General features: G+C 42.6%; 1 protein-coding gene across 1 annotated transcript in view; it reads right to left on the reverse strand.

The window, feature by feature from the left end:
* The window catches only part of NHLRC3 (NHL repeat containing 3), a 244,191-nt gene that overhangs the window by 65,338 nt on the left and 155,034 nt on the right, over positions 1-23,819 (reverse strand). Inside the window, exon 5 of the mRNA XM_044073162.1 lies at positions 8,507-8,598. Within this exon, the coding sequence (XP_043929097.1) occupies positions 8,507-8,598 (92 nt within the window). The remainder of the gene's footprint in view (positions 1-8,506; positions 8,599-23,819) is intronic.

The raw sequence follows: 23,819 nt of genomic DNA on the forward strand, positions 1-23,819 counted from the left end.
GGTGCCGTACAACAGACATATGTCCTACTTGCAAGGAGTAAGGTACATGGTGTGTGGTGTAAGGACGCCTAATACTCAGAACTGAAGTGCCCCAGAAGAACCAGATCCAACCCCAAAAAAAAAATGTACCTCTAGGAAGGAAAGAAGAAGACGATAAGGATGGAAGAAAGACCCCTGGGCAGGAGAGAGGGACAAAATACTGCAAAAGTGAGAAGGACATCGACAGTTATAGTAAGATCTTACATAACTGCCCTATGTCCCTCCTTATCACTTTTTCAGTATTCTTTACCATATAGGTGGCAATCCACTAAGCACAGAAGAGGTTATCAGGGACGACACTCACATTGCTAAAGTGGTTAGAAAGACCTTCTACATTGCCCACCTGATCATGAAGGGATTCACATCCAGTTCTAGTTATCAGACCAATGATCGAGTACAATGCCCATTAGGGATGTATCTCACCCGACATCTGCAGCAATTGGAGAGACCCCAAAAGTTCCTCACCAAATCCATGTGAGGCAGAGCACCTCGGGAATATGGGTTGGGACTCCTGCCTCACTGCTGACAGAGGCACACACAAAACAATATATAAAGTTTTTTTTCATATAAGGGGTATGTAAAAATAATAGGCTGCTTTAGGCTATAAATGCCTTAGGGCAGATAGCCTAGTATAAACCTATGAACCTATGAACCTAAGAGTACAACAGCTACTAGAATGTATGGGAGGAAGAAGGCACAGACAAGCTCTCCACAAACACATGAAAAATGGCCCTGGCAAAACCAGTCCTGGCTCTGGAAATGATAGCCAGCTTGTAATGTTTGATAAAAATATGAACGGAAGACCAAATGGCAGCTTCCAAGATGGATCTAGTATCCAGACCATTGAAACAAAAGCACCAGAAGAGGCCACTGCCCTGGTAGAATAAGCTTGAACAGAACAGGAATAATGACGGTCATAAAAAGAATAACAAAAAGAAATGGCCTTAGAAATCCAGGAGGAGACTGTTTGCTTAGACACTGCAAAACCTAATTTCCTGGCATGAAATTAAACAAAAAGTTGCTCAAGATTTCTGATGTGTTTTCTCTTATCTAAATAATACTTGAGCTGTCCATGTACATCCAAGGTGTGTAGTATCCTCTCACTGGAAGACTGTTGAGAAGAAGAAAAAGGAGGGAAGATGAACTGGCTGATTCAAGGACAAATCATTAGTCCCCTTAGGCATACAAGAAGGGCTGGTATGAAAAGACACCCTGTCCTTGTGAAACATCAAAAAGAAAGGAACTGCCATTATAGATTGAAGTTCACAGACTCCCTTGGCAGAAGTAAGAGCCACCAGCAATTCGGTCTTCAAAGTACAATGTTGCAGGGAGGAAGAAAAGGCAGGTAACAAAAGGGGGCTGAGTCAATTTTTCAAGAACAAAATTTACGTACCAAGAAGGAGGAATAGGCTTTCTTGGAGGACTGATATGAATGATGCCTGTCAGAAACTGTTTGACTTCAAAACTAGAAGCCAAAGGAAGACTGGGAGGTAGACAGGCAGAAATGGATGACAAATGAACTTCAACAGAGGAATATTCCAAACTAGCACTGTGCAATTCACAGAAATAACAAGGGATGATTAGGACTCCCACAGAAAAAGATTCCGGGCCATGCTTGAGACACCAACAGAAAATCCCTTCCATTTAGCCACGTAGGATTTTTTATTAGTAGATTATCTGGCCTCCTACAAAACCCGAAGCATGTCCTTAGAAAATTGGTGGCTGAAATTAATCAAAACCCTATCACCCAAAGTGTCAGTTGAAATGTGAACAAATGAGGGTGAATGATAAACCCCTTGGCTAGGTGAAAGAGAAAGGGTAACCAGTGCTATTTGGCTCAGAATGGAGTTACCAGCAAGATTTTGGTCATGTCCGACATGATCTTGTGCAAGACCCTGGGAAGTACAAGTAAAGGAGTATAGACACACAGAAACATCCCCTTCCAAGAAAATGACATGGTGTTCTCTCTCCAAGCCAAAGGACTTCGCAGTCTAGAGCAGAACTGGGGAAATGTTCTATTCCGACAAGAGGCAAAAAAAAGATCTGCCTGAATAGTACCCCACTGATGTACAATGTAACGAAATACCTCCCTGTGAAGCATCCACCCATGAGGATTTGTCTTGGACCTGCTCAAATAGTCTGCTACTACACTGTGCTCTGAAGGGACGTAAACTGCCTCAAGAACTAAGTGATGGCAGATTGCAAAGTTGCAAGCTAAAACAGCCAACCTGCAAAGAAGGTAGGATTTTGTGACCGCCCTGCTTGTTGATGTACCATATGACTATGGTATTGTTTGTAAAAACCTTTAGAGGACCTGGATCCCAAATGAAGTGAAAGGCCTTAAGCGCTAGTATTAGAGCAGCATCTCTCTGATGTTGATATGGCCTGACATATGATGATGTGACCAAAGACTCTGGACTTTCAGAGTGTTGGAGGAAGCTCCTCAACCTTGATATGAGGCATGTGTGTACAGCTCTTGAGTAGGAAGAGCACACTGAAAAGGCAGACCCAGATTTATAGAAATCAGATGAATCCACCAGCAGAGTTCGAGCTTGAGACAAGATAAGAGAGGGACTTGATACTCCAAAGGGTGGCTGTGCTGAAGCCAAACAGTCTCAAGGTACCACTGAAATTTCCTCTTGTGGAGCTTCGCAAAAAGAGCTATGGGAATGGTAGATGCCACGTACCCCACAGCTTGGAAAAACTCCCTTGCAGGAAGAAATGGATGAGGAAGAGACAGAAGAGACTGGAAATAAGCCGTCAGAGAGAGTGGACGTCTGAAGGGGGGGGGGGGGTTGCCAAGCCAACACTCTTGCAACCCAAAAACATTTGGTCCTAGAAGGGGGACAATAAAACCTTTTTGAGATTGAGTATGATCCCCACACTGAGCAGGAGAAGCATAGTGAAGTTTGGATTTTGAAGCAGGAGCTGCTGAGAGGGAGCTTGAATGAGAAGATTGTCCAAATAAGGGAATATTTGAATTCCATGAAGTCTGCAGAAAGCCAGAAGGCTACTGCAGGGGTCCAGATATTTTATAAATACTCTTGGAGCTGAAGAAAGATAAAAAGGCAAAGCAAAGAATTGATACTAAGAGGAAGAAACTGAAGAATGTAAAAACTTTCTAAAGAGAGAGTGAACAGGAATATGGAGGTAAAGTGCAATTCAAGTCCAGAGATACCAGAAAAGGTTAGGGAAGCAAAAACGGGAAAAGAGTCTGAAGAGACAACATCCTGAAAGAGATGGTCGAGACATTAAGAGGAGGTGACATCAGGAATAGTACTGAGCAACTTGAGTCTAAGTGGATCATTAGACTGAGAGGTGATAGTGGGCATGGACTCAATGATGTGGTCTCTATAAAACCTAAGCTGAAATCTAGGAACCTAAGACGTTGAATGTCTTTTGCCTTTGTATTATTGTATTTTTCATGTTTATATATATATATATATATATATATATATATATATATATATATATATATATATACGGGTCACCTTCAGATGCCCGACAACGCGTTTCGCCGACACGGAATCAGACGGGACGAAATCACCGACAACGCAGATGACCGACAAGGTGAGAACCCGACGGACTCGGTAAGTGTGCGATAGAGTGAGGGATTTAGTGTTAGGGAGCGGACAGGTAAGTGTGCGATAGTGAGGGACTGTGGGTTTAGGGGTGGGTTAAGTGAGTTAGGGTTAGGGTGCAGGTAGGGTGTGTGTGCGATAGTGAGGGACTGTGGGTTTAGGGGTGGGTTAAGTGAGTTAGGGTTAGGGTGCAGGTAGGGTGAGTGTGCGGTAGTGTCGGACCTTGGGGTTAGGGGTGGGTAAGTGAATTAGGGTTAGGGTGCAGGTAGGGTGAGTGTGCGGTAGTGTCGGACTTTGGGGTTAGGGGTGGGTAAGTGAGTTAGGGTTAGGGTGCAGGTAGGGTAAGTGTGCGGTAGTGTCGGACCTTAGGGTTAGGGTTTGGGTTAGGGATAGTGGATATGTTATGTAGTGTACTGTGTTGTTTACGTGTAGTGTGTTGGTGTAATGGTTTTCTGTGTTTTGCGTTGTCGGTATTTTTTGTTGTCGGTGATTTGTGTGTTGGCGAAACGCGATTTCGGGCATCTGAAGGTGATCCATATATATACATATATATATATATATATACACACACACACACACACACACACATACACACATACACACACACACACACATATATATATATATTTGTTACATATACATGTTTATGAATGTATTATGATTTATGTACTTAGGTGGTATACATCTGCTTTTATGAGACTGTTTAAATAATTTGAGTGCCTTGATGTCACATGACTAATCAAGGGAGGTAGTACATGGTATTTTTTTAGTTTGACAGACAATACCTGAAGAAGCAGCTTAGTCTGTGAAAGTGCTTATGGTGTCGACAATAAAAGGTTCTTATTGAAACTAGCCGTTTTGGAGTCCCTCTGTCTTGCTGGATCAATAGATAATATTTTGAATAACTATGAATTAGACTGCTTGATATATGTCATCCACTTCTGCAGTGTGTCTTGCTACTTGCAGTACATATTGTATTTTTAATATTTCTGTAAATGTATTGTAATATGTATTTGTATCTGTTGTCGAGATTTTCTCTCCTTGCATATAATTGCATATCAGCTGCTGTAAACTGGTTTTATGTATGTTTTGTTGAGTCTTTCTCCTCCAACTCACTGAAAAATATTTAATCTGTTGTGGGTCTTTCTCCCCTTGTATATAGTTGCTCAACTACTGTTTAAATGTTTTTGAATTAGTTGTGGAGCTTTTCTCCCTGGGCCTCCACTGAAAATGGGTCACTGACTCAAGTCGGACTTTCTCAGTTATCAAAGAGCAATAAATAAAACACACACACACACAAAGTGCATTTAATTTCTTTGAATGCACTTTAGCAATCAGCATTTGTTGACTCACACTCAGTGGGGAAGGGAGATTTTCCTGTTCCTCACTGTTGTGGAATCTCAAAGTTGGTATATATAAGTAGCAGGGATGTGGGGGACAGGGGGGCTTACCCCTGCAAAAATATGTTTTCTTTTTCTTTTGGTATTTTCAGTGTTAGTTTGATGACTTTTTTCAATGTTTTGGTGTTTGATGATTTTTAGTTTGAGTTAATGAACTACATCCTACATATATATATGTATATTTATATCTATATATATCTACATCTATTATATATATATATATATATATATATATATATATATATATATATATATATATATATATATATATATATACACACACACACACACACACACACACACACACACACACACACACATCCTTTGAAGGATCGGTGTTTACTCCAGGATTGGTCCTCTGCCTTAAACAAAGTGCTTGCTTGCTGTGGAAGGCACTGGTTCTCCCATGTCTGTCAATGAACATGATAAAGATGGTATCGGGGAATGAATGAATGAATGAATGAATGAAATCCTGCAAAGCAAACTTTGAGTCTAAACTAGCCACATCTACTAAAGACAATCATAAGGCCTTCTTCACATATGTCTGTAATCTCAAAGGAAGCACTCAGATCTGCTCAGAACTTGTGGTCAAGTTCACCACATACACAAACAAATATAGCCAACCTGCTGGCAGACAGGTTCAGCAAAAACTTCACCCCTCTGTCCCCCCATCGGTAAATGAGGACATCCCCAGCACCTGCCCACCTCCCCTTATCTCTAGGGAGCAAGTCATCACTGCCCTCTCAAAGGCAAAAAATACAGCCTCCATGGGACCAAATAACATCACAGGCTGCATCCTACATGAACTCAGGCAGAACTTGCAGCACCATTAGGCACTCTATTCAACCAAAGCCTGGGTACCGGCTTTGTCCCAGCTGAGTGGAGGACAGCTACTCTCATCCCTTTGCACAAAGGTGGAGTGTCCACAGATCCAGGAAATTATAGGCTAATCAGTCTAACTAGCCTGATCTGCAAGGCCATGGAAGGGATTATCATGGACTTCATTAACAAGGACATTGGCAACCTCCAAACACTCGATCCCACACAATTTGGTTTTGTCAAGGGGAGGTCATGCCTGTTAAATTTTGCTGACATCTTTGAGACAGTCACCAAAGCCACGGACGACAGGAAGATGGTGCACACCGCCTACCTTGACCTTGCCAAAGCCTTCTATACTATTCCCCACTTGGGTATAACAGATAAACTCTCTCAACTAGACATCAATCCATATGTAACCAGATGGGTAGAAAACTGGTTCACTGACAGAACCCACTTAGTCAAAATAGGGGAAGCCACCTCAAGCAGTAGACCCATAATGAGTGTTGTACCCCAGGGATCAGTCTTGGGACATCTGTTGTTTTGGATATACTTTTCTGAGGTGCAGGCCAAAACCAGTGGGCTATGGCTGACCAAGTTTGCAGATGACTGCAAGCTGGGCACTGTCATCAATTCCCCTAGTAATGTGAACATCCTCCAACAGGGTCTCACCCAAATAAATGACTGGTGCCAGAAACATGGCCTCAAACTGAATGCCACAAAAGTGCATCAACATCTCCTTTGGGGAGAGTAACACCCCCACAAATTATCACAATAACAACAAGGTCCTAAGCATGCAATCAGTCGTAAGGGACGTGGGCACCCAGGTTGATAGCAAACTGAATTCTGACCACCATATTGCCTCTGTTGTATGGAAAGCTTTCTACATGGCCCACCTCATCATATCATCCGTGTATTCTTTCCTTATAAGACCCATTACTGAGTACAATGCCCCTTTCAGCATGTACCTCACAAATCACATGCAGAAGCTGGAGAAACCACAGAGGTTCCACACCAGGAGAATCCAGGGCCTCAAATATCTGCCCTACACAGATAGGCTAAAAGCCCCGTCACTCTACTCAGTCTCAAACAGGCTCCTTAGTGGTGACCTCTGTATGGTATACAATGCAATCTCAGACCCTACCTTGATGGGACTGCTGCAAATCTGCAAATCAAGCTCCACTCAAGTAACCCGCATGCATGACCTCAACCTGGTCTATGACATCAACATGACTTGTTGGTGGGACAGATTTGTGTCCCAGAGACTCCCCCTTCTGTAGAATAGACTCTCTCTCCACATCAAGCAGAGTTCCTCACTAACCTTTTTAAGCAGAACCTGGATAACTGGATGGGGAACAGAAAATTCCACCTGTGTCCCTGCTGGACAGGGGCATCAGGTGCTAACGTGTTGGAACATGTGCTAAATTCTTGGCTAGACTTGTTAAGGGCCTCAGGGCCAATAGCCTTGTAACTCCCTATGAACTTAAATGAATGACAAATCCATCCTATTCATGATTCCTCTACTATCCTCTCTGCATAGAAGTCAAAAACAATTTTTTTTTGCAAACAAAGTTTCTCCTCCATTACATAAAATGCATTTATCTACCAAAACTGTACTGACTCCAACATACTACACTGTAAACAGTCATCTCACACAATACATTGCTGTACATAGATTTTATTGTACATATCTGACTTGTAACAATGTTGATTTATCAAAATTTGAACTGTAATATAAATGTTCTGTGATGGGGCTTTTCTCCTGGGCATCCGATGAAGATGAGTCTTGCCCAGTCTGACTTTCCAAGTCAATAAAGACAATTATAACAAAATAAATAACTAAATTAATAAATAAATACATGTAAGTGTGTGTCTACTGTTAGGATAAAAAACACACACACAAAATGTCATTGTTGGATTCTTGGATGCAACAGACAATGCAGTGGTGCAGTGGTAGCATTGTCGCCTCACAGCAAGAGGTTCTTCGGTTCGATTCTCGGCTGGGGTGCCTTCTGTGTGGAGTCTTCATGTCCTCCTTGTGTTTGTGTAGGTTTCCAACAGGTGCTCCAGTTTCCTCCCACAAATCAAAGACATGCGTCTAGAGCGTTTCTCCCCAGTCCTCCGCTGAAAATTGACTTTCCCGGTAAACAAATGTTAAATAAATAAAATAAACTGCGTTTACAGGAAAGTTAGCAGACACACTGCTACACATGGTGAAAACATTTCCATTTTACTATGGCTACCTCTATGAAGCATTATAAGGTCTGAAGTTAACATTATATGTCACGGTAATCAAACTGGCAACTAGTTCCATTATTTATCTGTAAGTGGGGCTGCCATCCACTTTGGAACTTGCTAGGTAGGAGTTAAGGTGGGACTCACCCCTTTCAAATAGAATTATGGAAATACATTTTGGTGGTATAAGTCCAAAAGCATAAGCACTTCCATTCTGAAAGTCATGTAAGTTTGAATAAAACTGCTGTTCAATGAATTTTCGAGCAGGGGCTGCACAGATTTTGTAAAATGATGGCAAGACATGTTCCAGAAAGCCTTTCACCCAGTTTTTATGCACTTTCAAACACTTGTTTATTGAAGAATATAGTTTCTATGCACTTCCAAAACATTTTTATCGGTTAACATTTTAAGAAATGTACTTAAGATTTTATTTACCCTGTTATATGAATCAACTGTTACACTGTGCGGAATGTTGAACTGAGCAGGTTGTGTTCCTTTCTCTCCATGGGTCCAGAGAACTTCCAGATCTACCAAATAAAGAGAGTCAATTTCACTACCACAAACCACACATATTCTAAAAATAATACCAAACTGCAGAATGGTCTACAGAACTCGTGTAAATATATTATGCACAGCCATTTCCTGTTTTAATTTGAACCAGATTTGTCAGGTGTGTTGGGAGACGACAAGTCAAATTCTTGATCTCTGATGTTTCAGTGACTAATTTCAAGCATTGAGATCAGTGGTAAATGTAAGCAACAACGGCCTCAATGTTACCAAAAATACAACTTTTTCACACAAGCAAAGCCAATCATTAAACACAACTTCAGCCAAGTGCTATGTTTCATGCAACTGTAACGTCTGCAACACACTGGTGCAAAACAGGTTTTCATCATAGTGTTACACTAATAGTCATACCATTCAAAATCCTGAAATATATGCTCTGTGCCAAGGGGTCACATGATATGACATACTTGTGTAAAATAACCTATAATGGCTTCACTCTGAATAAGCACTTTATTTTACATGGAATCCCCAACTTTCACTGAATGTTCACTCCTGGTTTATGAAACAGTCCTGTCAGCCCTAAGGTACAAGCTGACTTATGGGCGATCAGAGTGACATGGCTTGTACTGCTCACTGCAATGCATACTTTTTATCATAAATCACAGCAGCCAAATGTAAAATTTGAGGTTCCCTATTTTTAATTACTTTTTTATCCACCTACAACTGTAACATTTTCAGGAAAGTTAATGGACACTATGCTGTCAAAGTCCACTTCTGTACCACAGTATCAATGCTTCAAGTAATGGCTTTGGTAAACAGACTGCCATACTGTCATCAACACAGAAGACACTGACATTTGATCATATGGAGTCATGCAAGGTTGGTTATTCGAATGCATCACCACATACACTTATACAGGAAAATATGTGCATCTTCAATAATACATCTCAAAGGCAGTCCCATCATCAACACTGTTGTTGTATCAAACCTGCTTTACAAGTTGAAATGGCTGGTCTCAAAAGGGAGCGTCAGTGAAAGAGGACAAAGACAGTAAAGTTGTGTAAGTAAACTTACCATAGCACTGCATACTCGAATGTTCAGTGCTCAAGTAGCCTTAGCTACATGGGTTATGTCCTGCAAAAGGATATAACAGCCAGCTGCCAGAGCCTAAGGGCACCTTCCATGTGCCCAAAGCATTGGCATCTTGAACAGAGCTGAAGAAAAACAACAGTTTGAGTGCCAAGTCCTTCAGAGCTTTCTTGCCAACTGTGAGAGGCAAGAGCCCTGAAAGAGGTGAATGCTAGATAAGTAAAGTGCAAAGTCCTCACCTGGCAACAAAATATATACAAAATTAAGGGGGATGGAGGGAACAGCTATTGCAACAGTGATCAAACATCGACTGTTACGGTAAGATAATGTACCTAACTGTACTATGTTCATCACTTGATCACTGCTGTAGTAGCTTTAGCTATATGTAGAGACTATCACAGCTAATACTGACTGGGAGGAGGAAGGGTAAAGACTCAGGAGCCCCTGAAGAATGGCCACAGCAAAGCCTGCTGTATACATGAAGTAGTGACAGCAATCATTAAAACTGTTTTCCATGTTAACAACCTCAAATGGCGCAAGTGTTAATTTTTCCAAAGCAAAGTTGAGATCCCAATAAGGAGCCACCTGTTTTATAGGAAGCCTGGTACGCAACATCCCTTTCAAAAATGGTTTAACATGGGAATGCACTGAAGGGGACAATCCATGGACAGACATGCTGAACTGGCTGACAAGTAAACCTTTACAGGAGAGTAACAAAGACCAGAGGACAATCTTCTTCTTTCGGCTTTTCCTGGTTAGGGGTCGCCACAACGGATAACTTGTCCGCTCAGGTTTGGTAGTGGAGTTTTACAGTGTCGAGTTGCCAGCCCGGCACTCAAGCTTCCAAAGAAGGCACACACACGCACACACACACACACACACACACACACACACACACACACACGCAGTCACGCCTGGGGCCAATTTAGAGTATCCAATCCACTTATCCTTAAACAGGTTTTGGTTCTTGTAGAGTCACCAACTAGAAAATAATTTCCATTTACTAATATACGATTTCCTAGTAGCAGGTTTCTTTGCATACATTAATACCTGCTTCACATCCTCAGAAAATAGGTTCCTAAAAGGTATTAAAACTCTTTCATCCAATTGGTTACTTGAAGTTGTTTCAAGTTGGGGTACATCAAACAAATTGTCTTGTGTGAGCAGGTCCAGTCTGTGAGGAAGCTTGTGGTACTTGCAGCTGGTCATTTTCAAAACAAGGGAGAACCACTGTTGCTTGAGCCAGAAGGGAAGCACCACAATGGTCTTTGGTGAGTACTTCAGAATCTTCAAAATGACCACAGGCAGTACAAATGGTGGAAAAGCATACAGGAACATTCCTGTCCAAGGAAATTGAAACGCATCTGTTTTCTAGGCCTGCTTTCAAGGAATCCTGGAGCAAAATATTGCCAGTTGTTTGTTATGAATGTAGGGGAAAAAATCTATCTGAGGTGTTCTCCACAGCTGGAATAATTTCTAGAAGATCCCCCAATTCGATTTCTATGTGTGAGGGTCTGTCCTGTTTCTGCTCAGCTTGTTTACTGCAATATTTTGCACTGAAAGGAAGTAAGATGCCTGTAGAGTGAGATTGTGCTGAAATGCTACATACCAGACTACCATGGCTAGTGTGCACAAAAGGTACAATCGGGTTACCCCGTTTTTTTTAATGTGATGAGGTCTGTAATCATTTCTAAAGATCTAGGGGACAACAGGTGATTGAGGCAGTTGAAAGCATTAATAAGTGCCAACATCTCTTTTACATTTATGTATTTTGGTCTGACCTTTTCATTATGAAGACCCTACACTTTTCCTCTCACAGACACAATTCTCCAAGCAAAGTCTGAGCAGTCTGTGGTTACAGACTGCACTGGAGTTGGAAGGGAAAATGGAAGGCATGGATTCAAATACAACTGTTTTCTCCACCAAAGCAGTTCCCTTTTTACAAATCCCAAAACAGGAATCTGGACTATCAGGGGATGTTGATGCTGGGACCATACAGCCTTCAGGTACCATTAAATCTTCCTCACATGCAGTCTGGCTATCGGAATCATGAGAAGCATCGATGTCATAAAATCCTAGTAACCTGAGAAATTCCCTTGCTGAAGCTTTGGACTGAGTGGAAAATCTCAAAAGATTCAGATGTAGATCTACTTTTTTCATGGAAAAGAAAATCTCTGAAATGACATACCTAAGAGACACCCCAGGAAAACAATTTTGTAAGAATGAGTCAATCAGGAATTTTGGATGTTCTCTTGACCCTCCCTTCCCCCAGTCTGTGAAGAAGATCTCTCACCCAAGTGTAAGATTCCTGACACTTTGAAAAAGACTCTACAAATGTAAGCAAGTTGTCTAAATAAGGAAAAATGTGAATACCTTGCAGTCTGCAACAAGTTATGACTGGGGTTAGACACTTTGTGAATACCCTTGGAACACAGGATAAATCAAAGGGTAATACAGAGGACTGAAAGTGTAATCCAGAACCAGAAAAACCTTAAAAAACATTTGAAGTCTGAAACTACAGTAATGCGATGATAAGCGTCCTTTAAATCTCGAGTTACTAATAAACTTGAAGGGGGAAAGAGATAACAGGTTGCGAAGGGATAGCATTTTGAACTCTGGACCTTTCTGAAATTAGTACAGAAAGGAAATATCTAAAACTGGTCTTTCTATTGTATCAGAATCATTCTGGATTACAACCCTTTTCCTATCAGAGAAAAACCTTTTCCTCTCAAAGAAAGAGGGATGGCATCTATCACTTCTGAGTCAGCAGATGAGAAAGACAAGATGGAAAAAAGAAGTTTGATCTGTGGATAAACAGGAATCGCCTGGAAAGGTGGGAGGGTTTGCCAGAGCCATCTGGATCCCTGATGAATCAGTCTCAGAAACACATTTGTCTGAGATTATCAGTTGCCAAAGACAAATATGGAGAGCCAGATACTGGGGAAGATTTAAAGGCTTGCCAGTGGGGAAAGGGGAGCATTCTGCATATAGGCTTTTTTTTTCAAGAATACTGGAATATCATTATGTTCCCATTGAAACAACTGATTCCTCCTAGATGTGCTTTCAGAAGAATAAAATTATTCTAAGAGACTATCCGAAGAAACACTCTCCTTCTGCAATATAAATCATTAAATCATTCATTTGTGGAGAGAAAGCAAAAGTTGTTCTCTCAAAGTCATTTCCCTTTTCATTGTACTTGGGATCTTCAGACAAATGAAGAATTCTTTTTCAGTAATACAAGAATGAGGGGGTCACAAGCATGACCTAAGTCCTGAACTAAGCCCAATAAATCACTCCGGTCTGAAGTAATTGAAACAGGGGAAGGTAAATGTTTAATGTTCTGCTTCTTTTTAACAGGAATTTCCATACAGGCAGACCAAATTCCTGTCAGGCATATCACCCCTGAGGACAACCATCCTAGTCTGGCTAAGCAGAGGCATTTCCTGCTCCTTCATCTGAGAACAACAAGACTATTTCTCCCTTGCCCACCAAAGGCACTCTAACAGCTGCACAGGACATGTCTAGCCCCTGGCCCATTGTGGGGGTAGGGACTACACTCCAGGGAGCCAAGGTATAACACCAATGGTCTGAGGAAGAAGAACACAGCAGAGTTACCCATCTGTGGCGAAGCAAATTTGTAGCATGCTGCAGGGGCAAAAGCTGTCAGGCAACATTTTTCTTTTTATGGCTAAAAGAAGAAAAAAACAAGGAACAAATAAAGTTATTCCATGGTGAAGCTGAAAATGAAGCCTGAAATCTGGATAAGACTGACAGCAACAGTTGATAAAACAGGTAAGTAATAAAAAACACAGGAAAAGCACTACAACCATTACCTCATCCCCCAAAAATAATTTAACATTTTTTTTAAGCAGAGAAAAATAAAAGAAAAACATAGTTTTAAGATCTTTTTTCCACAAAAGTAAAGTCACAACATGTTAAAAAGTGACTGAAAGTCACATGACAGTCCAATAAAATACTTTTTGTTATCTTAAAATATTTTTTATAGAAAAAGTTAAATTCCAGATAAAAATAGTTAATGTTGAAGTTTTTTTCCCCCAAAAGGAAATTATCTGCCAGCAATGGAGAAATGCTATCAACTACTGATCCTCAATAGCCCACAAGAGGAGTACATTTTGGTAGCAGGCAAGCTCTGAAAGGCTTGGTGCTCTAAGCACTGATTTTCTTTAGCTCTACTTGACCTGCCAATGGTTTGGACATGCAAAAGTACACAACCTCTGGAAGCTGACCTGCTGTTATACCTCATGCAGAGTATAACCCATATAGCTAAGGCTACTACTGCAGCAGTAATCAAATCATGAACATCTCCAAATATTCAAAACTCAAAGCCTATACCTTTGGCTAAACTCTGGTGATGATATTAATAAACTATGGCAGTACAATATACAAGGTTCAGCCCTCAGGAAAGGTGTTGGCTCAACCTCCACCTACTAGATGAACAGCTGGTGGTATGAGAAGACCAATGTCTGCTCTTCGTAGCTTCCACATTCTCCCAAACTTGCGACATCAAGCTGGGATTTTGTGAGGGACCATCCTGCCAAACCCTATGCTGACCACTCTCATAGCTGCCACCCTGTGAGATGCTAAGTAGTTCTCTAACTTTTCCTGATTTCATCTTCAGGTGGTCCAATTACAACATTAGCACTTATGAAACTGTGACATCATTCTCTTTCCATACATAATATACGGTGAGAATGCCAGAGTGGGTCAAGGGCCATGATCTGCTGGCCACAGGAGCATTTCAGAGGCTTGAATTTTTGAAGTTTCAAATATAACATCTTCTCCAATATGAATAATGGGGGCAAAATATGGACAGCAAGAACAGCACAGAATTCAGTGGTGCACAGTTGAGCACACTCTCCTTCTCAGATGTGTGATGCCATATATACACCATTTGTAGATGCTGGTACCCCAGAGCATGGGGACAAAATTAAAACAGCTGAGCTTAAGCCTGCAGAACAGAAATTCAAACAATTACACACAGCAGATGTCTTCTAATGCCAGATATAGGTTCATAGGTAGGTACTAGGCTACTGGCCCTAGGGCCTATATAAGCCTAGCCAAAAAGGTACCCTGGCTTTCACCACCCAAGAAAATTATTTTCCTGTGCCCCTGTCGAGCAGAGCCACAGACGTGATCCCCAGGGTGAATTTCCTATCTCCCATCCAATCATCAAGATTTTTATTGAAGAGTGCTAATGAGGACCAAAGCAAACTCAAATGCCAAGGTCCACAGAAAAATGAATGAGTACCGTGCTGCTGAGCTCTAAAATTATATTACATGTACAGTCTGCGTGCTATGAAGCAAAGGGCCAAGCTTACATATAAGACTAACATTACTACTTTAGCAGTAATTATGTTAAGTGAAGTCTAAAAGCCTGGAAAAAGAGTGACATAAGAGGTAATAAATGAAAAGTGTGACAGCACAAACATCAGTGAAAAAAGTTGTGCAAGCATGCCAGAAAGCATGGCAAGAAAGGTCAACTGGCAAGCCAAGGTAGCTTTAGGAAAATGACAATACTTTACTGCAGGATATAAGGGATAAGAAATCAAGACTTGCTGGGGAGTACATAAGGAATCTGTTGGGTGGTGAACCATTTGCCATTAGCATTTAAGCAATGCTACTCTTACCAAGCAACATCCATATGAATTTCAGTACCAAAACACTGCTGCTGTAGTGCTTTAGCTGTTTCTGACTTTGTTTCCATGCCTCTGGACCCAAAGGAAAGAGATATTATAGCAGCACTTCAGGTCTAGTCTAGTACTAAGGTGCATAACAATGCACGTGTTACAAAAAAAGAGTCAACCAGACACCCACCTTTATACTGAAACATGGAGAGATTCAGGAGTCAGGTGAGTTAAGGTTACTGTAGGGGAGGGAAGAGGATGAGATCTGAAACTATGATGGGATGTAGAGCGTTGACCAAGACAGAGATCCAGGAGGTTATGACTGCAGCAGTGACTTACTCAAAGATAATGAGAGAGCAATGCTCAAGCGCCACACACTCCCAACAATCTGCATTACTTCATTGTGTAAATATATCCATATGTGTGTTTATACAAATAGCAGATTTATGCTAGAGTAATGACTCCACTAACAATGAAACTCAAAACATCCCTACAATCTACATCAACTAATAATGAAAAATTACACTGTCTGGTTCGATTCACAGCTAGAGCGTCTTCTGCGTGGAGACATGCGTGAATGGGCGTACCTTCGTTGAAAGTTGTGCATCAGGGCTGGTAACATGGCAGGTAAAAATCAACTACCAATCATTAGCAGACCGGAGTTCCGCTGCGGCGACCCCTAACCAGGAAAAGCCGAAAGACACAAACAAACAAGAAAGACCCTGCAAAAGTGAAAGCAATTCCTGCAGTATGCGCGCATTTTCTGTCGTGATTTATTGCTAGAGCTGTGTAACATATGGATTAACATGCAGTGTTTCTACTATACTTATTTATTTAACATTTGTTTAGCGGGAAAGACCAACTGGGACAGAGCTCATTTTCTGCAGAGGCCCGGGCAGAAACACTCCAGACGCATGTCTTTGGAATGTGGGAGAAAACCAGAGCACCCAGAGGAAACCCACATAAATGCAGGGAGAGGGTGGACATGCAGACTCCGCACAAAAGGCACCCTAGCCAAGAATCCAACCAGAGAACCTCCTGTTGTGAGGCGACAACGCTAACCACTGCACCGACCATATATGTATATGTATTTGTATGGATATGGGCAAATAAACCACTTACACTGTAATGATTAGTGCAGAAAAAGGACAAAACATGGCATGTCTACAGCTAGTGTGGGCTTTGGCTTTATTGGTCTGAGTGTGCCAGCATTCAGAAGCCATGTACCTGAACAACTGCTATGCCCTTAAAGGGATATTTGCATATACTGCATGGCCTCCACTACAGGGGTTTTAAGGTATACAGTTAAGACTCCAGCTTTGCTGGTTATTTTTTATGATTTTACTAAATGGTTTGTCTGTGTGACTTAACTCTTTAGTGTGTGTCTGTGTCTATATCTATATCTATCTACATACTGATAGATACATACAAACATATCTATCCCTATACTTGTATATGTATGTATACGTGTATGTACACACACACACACACACACACACACACACAAATATATGGCTTCCCTATCAAAAGTGCAAGACCATCACTTTGAAAAACAAATTGCAATTCAAACCAAAAAAATTAATAAATAAAACTAGAATTTTATCCTCCTTAAGCTCTGAACATAAAAAAGACTGACTGACAAACTGGCCTAGAAATGACTGGAGAGACAATAGTAAATGGAGTTAATAATGGCAGGACAAGAACCACTGCAATTAAACAGACACTATCCCAGAGAAAAACATATGAGAGTTATTTGAGAGCAAAGGAACTCAGTGATGCTTTCTGGACTCAGTCCTCTGTTTGGTGCAGCCCTCTGACATGACAAAAGTTACTGCTAACAGTACAGACATTTTGTAACTGATACCAATACAGGAAACATTACAAAGCTTGGCATGACAAAGAACAGCAGCAGGGATATACAAATACTGATGCAATGGGCTAATCGTTGCCATCTGACATTCAATACTGGCAAGTGTGGAGCATGTTATCACTTTTCCACCAACCCAAGAAAGATTTACCAGCTATGAGCAGTCACACTGGTAAGTATTTATCTAGAGATGAACTTAAAAGTCAAGCACACAAGAGAAAGCCTAGAAATAAGCTAGCAATTGTAATAAAGGGACATTCTCACACAATTCTAAATAATATACTGTGAGACTCCATCTAGAGTAATCTGTGCATTCCTAGAGGCCAAACAGAGTTACAAAAATTAAACCAATGAAAAGGGTGCTGAAAAAATCTAAAGGTATAACAGGGATGAAAGTGCAAAGACCACAAAGAAAGTTTGAAAGGCACAAATATGTGACGACTGGATTACAGATGCAAGTAGAAAGACTACAACTGTGTCCACAAAGAAATTACTGGAACATAAATCTACATCAAAAGAAATGTCATGGGAAGGAGCAAGTGGAACAAGCATCAAATAAACAACCCTAGCAACAGCCCGCCATTACGTTCTGCCCATTGGCAATTTAGCATAATGCTACCTGCAATGAGGCTGCAGATCACTATCAGCTAATTTGCATGCTTCCTGAAACAAGGTACTTCTGTGATGTGCAGAACTTTGGCGTAGTACCCTGCTGCTCATGTGGGCAGTGGAATCCCCCTCCAGTTACTCACTCACACACATTAGTACACAATTACATACATACACAAACAAACACACACACACACACACACACACACACACACACTACAGTTTGTTTCTACCATGCTGTGGTCCCCCCACCCCCATAATACTTTGTTGCTATTAAGGCAAGTATGAATTGGTCCCTGGGGCTCTAGTGTATTCCCCCAACCTCTGATCCCCATTTCAATGTCAGTGCCATTACAGCACTTTACAGTGTCAGCCCTGGTGGTCTATTGGTTCCTCCCACCCCCAACCATACTACTGCTGGTGCCATTATGATACTTAAGACTGCAAACCTTTGTATCTGGTGGTATACCCCCAAATCCCAGTCATGCTGTATGTGCCTTCAGGAACTTTAAGGATTATTCCGCGGTGTCTAATTATATCTCCCACCCCCATCCCAATAACAAAGCTGGTGCCATTATGGCACTTTAAAGACACATCCAGGTGCCCAGTGGTTCTTTTTACCCTGATCCCTTAAGTAACATTGGTCTCATCACAGCAATGTATTCATTGGTGGTCTACTGGCACCTTGACCCCAATCCCTGTACTGTGGTTGGTGCCATTACCGCGCTTAAAAGTCTATCCAGTCTTCCTGCCATTCATGTTGTGATGTTTTGTGCCAACCAGCACTATTCCTTGGTATCTAGTTTATTCTTTCTGTCCCCACAGTAATGTTGGTACCAGTACAGCACTGTACAGTATGTATATCACCCATCCCACTGTCCTCAGAGTATGGTGCCGGTACAGCACTTTACATTATGTATATCACCCATCCCACTTTCTGCACAGTATGGTGCTGGTGCAGCACTGTACAGTATGTATACCACCCTTCCCACTGTCCACACAGTATGGTGCTGCTACAGCACTGTAGAGTATGTACACCACCCATCCTACTGTCCACACAGTATGGTGCTGGTACAGCACTGTAGAGTATGTCTACCACCCATCCCACTGTCCCCATTATGGTGCTGATACAGCACTGTACAGTATGTATACCACCCATCCCACTGTCTCCACAGTATGATGCCGGTACAGCACTGTAGAGTATGTATCACACCCATCCTACTGTCTCCACAGTATGGTGCTGGTACACCACTGTACAGTATGTATACCACCCATCCCACTGTCTCTACAGTATTGTGCCGGTACAGAACTGTAGAGTATGTATACCACCCATCCTACTGTCCCCACAGTATGGTGCTGATACAGCACTGTACAGTATGTAAACCACCCATCCTACTGTCCACACAGTACAGTGCCAATACAGCACCGCAAAGTATGTATCCCACCCATCCCATTCTGCCCATAGTATGGTGCCAATACAGCACTGTGCAGTATATATACCACCCATCCCACTGTCCTCACAGTATGGTGCTGGTACAGCACTGTACAGTATGTATACCACTCTTCCCACTGTCCCCACAATATGGTGCTGGTATGGTACTGTAGAGTATCTATACTACACACCACAATGCCCCATAGTATGATGCTGGTACAACACTATAGAGTATGTATACCACCCATCCCACTGTCCCCACAGTATGGTGCTGGTACAGCACTGCAGACTATCTATACCACCTAAACCATTTTACCCACAGTATGGTGCTGGTACAGCACTGTACAGTATGTATACCACTGATCCCACTATCCCCACAGTATGGTATTGGTACAGCACTGTAGAATATGTATACCACCCATCCCACTGTCCCCACACTATGGTGCTGGTACAGCACTGTAGAGTATGTATACCACCAATCCCACTGTCCCCAAAGTATGGTGCTGGTACAGGACTGCACAGTATGTATACCACCCATCACACTGTCCCCACAGTATGGTGCTGGTACAGCACTGTAGAGTATGTATACCACCCATCCCACTGTCCCGACAGTATGTTGCTGGTACAGCACTGTAGAGTATGTATACCACCCATCCCACTGTCCTGACAGGATGGTGCTGGTACAGCACTGTAGACGATCTATTCCACCTAAACCACTTTTCCCACAGTATGTTGCTGGTGCAGCACAGTACAGTATGTATACCACCCATCTCACTGTCCCCAGAGTATGGTGCCGGTACAGCACTGTAGAGTATGTATCCCACCCATCCCAATGTCCCCACAGTATGGTGCCGATACAGCACTGTACAGTATGTATACCACCCATCCCACTGTCCCCACAGTATGATGCTGATACGGTACTGTAGAGTATGTATACCACCCACCGCACTGCTCCCATAGTATGGTGCTAGTACAGCGATGCAGAGTATGTATACCACCCATTCTACTGCCCCCATAGTATGGTGCTGATACAGCACTGTACAGTATATATACCACCCATCCCACTGTCCCCACAGTATGGTGCTGGTACAGCACTGTGGAGTATGTCTACCACCCATCCCACTGTCCCCACAGTATGGTGCTGGTACAGCACTGTGGAGTATGTCTACCACCCATCCTACTGTCCCCACAATATGGTGCTGGTAAAGCACTGTAGAGTATGTATATTACCCACCACACTGCCCCGATAGTATGGTGCCGGTATAGCAATGAAGAGTATGTATACCACCCATTCCACAGTCCCCATAGGGTGCTGGTACAGCACTGTACAGTATATATACCACCCATCCCACTGTCTTCACAGTATGGTGCCAGTACAGCACTGTTTAGTATGTATACCACCCATCCCAGTGTTCCCACGGTATGGTGATGGTACAACACTATAGAGTATGCATACCACCCATCCCACTGTCCCCACAGTATGGTGCTGGTACAGCACTGTAGAGTATATATACCACCCATCCCACTCTCCCGACAGTATGGTGCTGGTACAGAACTGTAGAGTATGTATACCACCCATCCCACTGTCCCCACAGTATGCTGCTGGTACAGCACTGTAGAGTATCTATACCACCCAAACCACTTTCCCCACAGTAAGGTGCTGGTAGAGCACTGTACAGTATGTATACAACCACCCCACTGTCCCCAAAATATGGTGCTGGTACAGCAATGTAGAGTATGTGTACCTCCCATCCCACTGTCCCCACAGTATGGTACTGGTACAGCACTGTACAATATGTATACCACCTATCCCACTGTCCCCCAGTATGGTGCTGATACAGCACTGTACAGTATGTATACCACCCATACCACTGTCCCCACAGTATGGTGCTGGAACAGCACTGTACATAGGTTCATAGATAGGTACTAGGCTATTGGCCCTAGGGCCTATATAAGCCTAGCCAAAAAGGTACCCTGGCTTTCGCCACCCAAGAAAAATATTTTCCTCTGCCCCTGTCAAGCAGAGCCACAGAAGTGATCCCCGGGGTGAATTTCCTATTTCCCATCCAATCATCAAGATTTTTCTTGAAGAGTGCTAACGAAGAGCTTTGTTTGATATAGATAGGTAGTTTGTTCCAGTGTATGGAAAGTCTCTGGGACAGGAATCGATCCCTCCTGCATGTTCTGTTTATTGTGGTGACAAGGTTTAGGTCCCTAGAGTATGTAGTTCAGAGGGATTGGGATTTCTTTAAGTGGAGCATGTCCAACAGCTCTGGGTTTGACACAGCTTTGTATGTTAGGCAGAGATCACCTCTGAGTAGGCGATAGACAGAGTAAAGCTGGAGTTTATTGAGACGGTCTGCGTAGGGCATCTGTTTGAGGCCAGTAATCCTCTTTGTGAGGTATTTCTGCGGCCTTTCCAGTTGTTGTAGATGTCTTGTGAGGTACATACCAAAAGAGGCATTGTACTCTATAATGGGTCTAATGAGTGATGAGTAGAGGGGAACAATGACCTCTTTTTCTGGATGAGAAACGTTTTGTGATGAGGTGTGCCATGTAGAAGGATTTCCTGACCATTGTGGTGATGTGATTATCAACGGAGAGACTACTGTCCACCTGTGTCCCAAGGTCTCTTATCACACTTTCAGTGTTAAGTAGACTACCGCCTATGTGGTAGTTCACAGGTAAAGAGTTTTTACCAAAGGGGATGACAATGCACTTTTTTGCACTGAACTTGAGGCCATGGCTTTGACACCAGGCATCTGTCTCAGTGAGGCCCTTTTGTAGGATGTCCACATTGTTAGGAGTTTTGATTATGGCTCCTAGTTTGCAGTCATCTGCGAACTTAGTTAGACAAAGACCTTCTGTGTTAGCTTGCACTTTAGAGAAGTAGATACCAAACAGGAGAGGACACAGGACAGAACCCTGTGGTACTCCACTTGTCACTGGTCTGAAGTCTGATTTGGAGTCTGCTACTTTCACAGTGTGGGTTCTGTCAGTAAGCCAGATGGCAACCCACCTTGTGACATAGGGATTTATACCTCGTTAATTCCAGACTGGGGGATGGTGTCGAAGGCCTTGGTGAGATCTAGATAGGCTGTGTGAACCACCTTACCTTCATCTATAGCTTTGGTGATTGCTTCAAAGAAGTCTATCAGGTTTAGGAGACATGATCTGCCTTTTACAAACCCAAACTGTGTGGGGTCCAGAGTTTGGAGATCTCAAATGTCTTTGTTTATGAGTTCCATGATGATACGTTTCATGGCCTTGCAGACCAGGCTCATCAGGCTAATGATGGGTAGTTCCCGGGGTCTGTCATGGCTCCCCCTTTTTGGAGTGGGATAACTGTCATGGTGTGCCATTCAATGGGAACAAAGCCTGAGGTGAGGCTATGACTGTACATGGTACTTATATGGGGTGCCAGTTCATTCTGTAGTTCATGTAAAAGGCAGCCTGGGATGTTGTCAGGTCCCATGGATGCTGTGTTCTTGGCTTTGGAGAGTGAGGTTTTTACCTGTGCAGCCGTGATTACAGGAACTTTGCATTCTTCTGGTATAGAGATGGGCCCTTTAGAGGGTGAGGGGGGGGGGGTAAAGTTAGCACTGAACCTATCTGCCAGGATGTTGGCAATATCAGTTGGTTCTGTATATTTAGTGCCATTGTGCTGTACTGAGTGTTGCCATTGAAATTATTGACATAGCTATAGAATGCTTTGTGGTTGTCTTTAGAACCAGTGGTGATTTTGTTTTCATAACTAGCTTTGGAGGATTTTATGAGGGATCTCAGCTTCTTACTGAGGCTGACTAGGGAGTTCCTCCAATCATGGTATTTTACTCTTTTTTTGCAACAGTTTCTTTCTACTGTTGTATAGTTTGTTTATGACAGAAGACCACCAAATTGGCTTCCTTTTTTTTGGAGGATAGCATCTTGGTTCTTTTAGGGATAGCACGATCCATGCACTCATGTAAGTGCTTATAAAGTGCATTTGTGTAGGATTCAGCAGTCGTACCTCTATTGTCCATCTGCATGGGTGTCATGAAGTTTGCCACTTCTATCTTAAGAAGCATGAAGTTGGCTTTGGAGAAATGGTTTACGGTTGGTTCCCTAATGGGGGATGGGGGCGGGATGTGGATGTCTAGGGTGATTAGCCTGTGGACGGATCTGACCAACGAGGAATTGACCTCTGGTGTGGAACATCAGTCGCCCATGTTGGTGATGACCACGTCTAGGATATTGTTGCCCCTGGTGGGGGTGTGGATAAGTTGATCCAAGGCATTGGAATTTATGAATTTATGAATACAGTATGTATACCACCCATCCACTTTCCCCACAGTATGGTGCTGGTACTGCACTGTACAGTATGTACACCACCCACCACACTGCCCCCCCCATAGTATGCTTTACAGTATGTATGCTACCCATCCCACTGTCCCCATAGTATGGTGTCAGTATGGCACTGCAGAGTATGTATGCTAACCATCTCAATGTCCCCACAGTATGGTGCCGGTACAGCACTGAAGACTATGTATGCCACCCATCCCATTGTCCCCATAGTATGGTGCTGATACGGCACTTTTAAACTTTCTCGTTGGTGTCTGG

The sequence above is a fragment of the Protopterus annectens genome, chromosome 5.part1 (genome assembly GCF_019279795.1).
Source record: "Protopterus annectens isolate FY-2018-M chromosome 5.part1, PAN1.0, whole genome shotgun sequence".
Classification (NCBI taxonomy): domain Eukaryota; kingdom Metazoa; phylum Chordata; order Ceratodontiformes; family Protopteridae; genus Protopterus; species Protopterus annectens.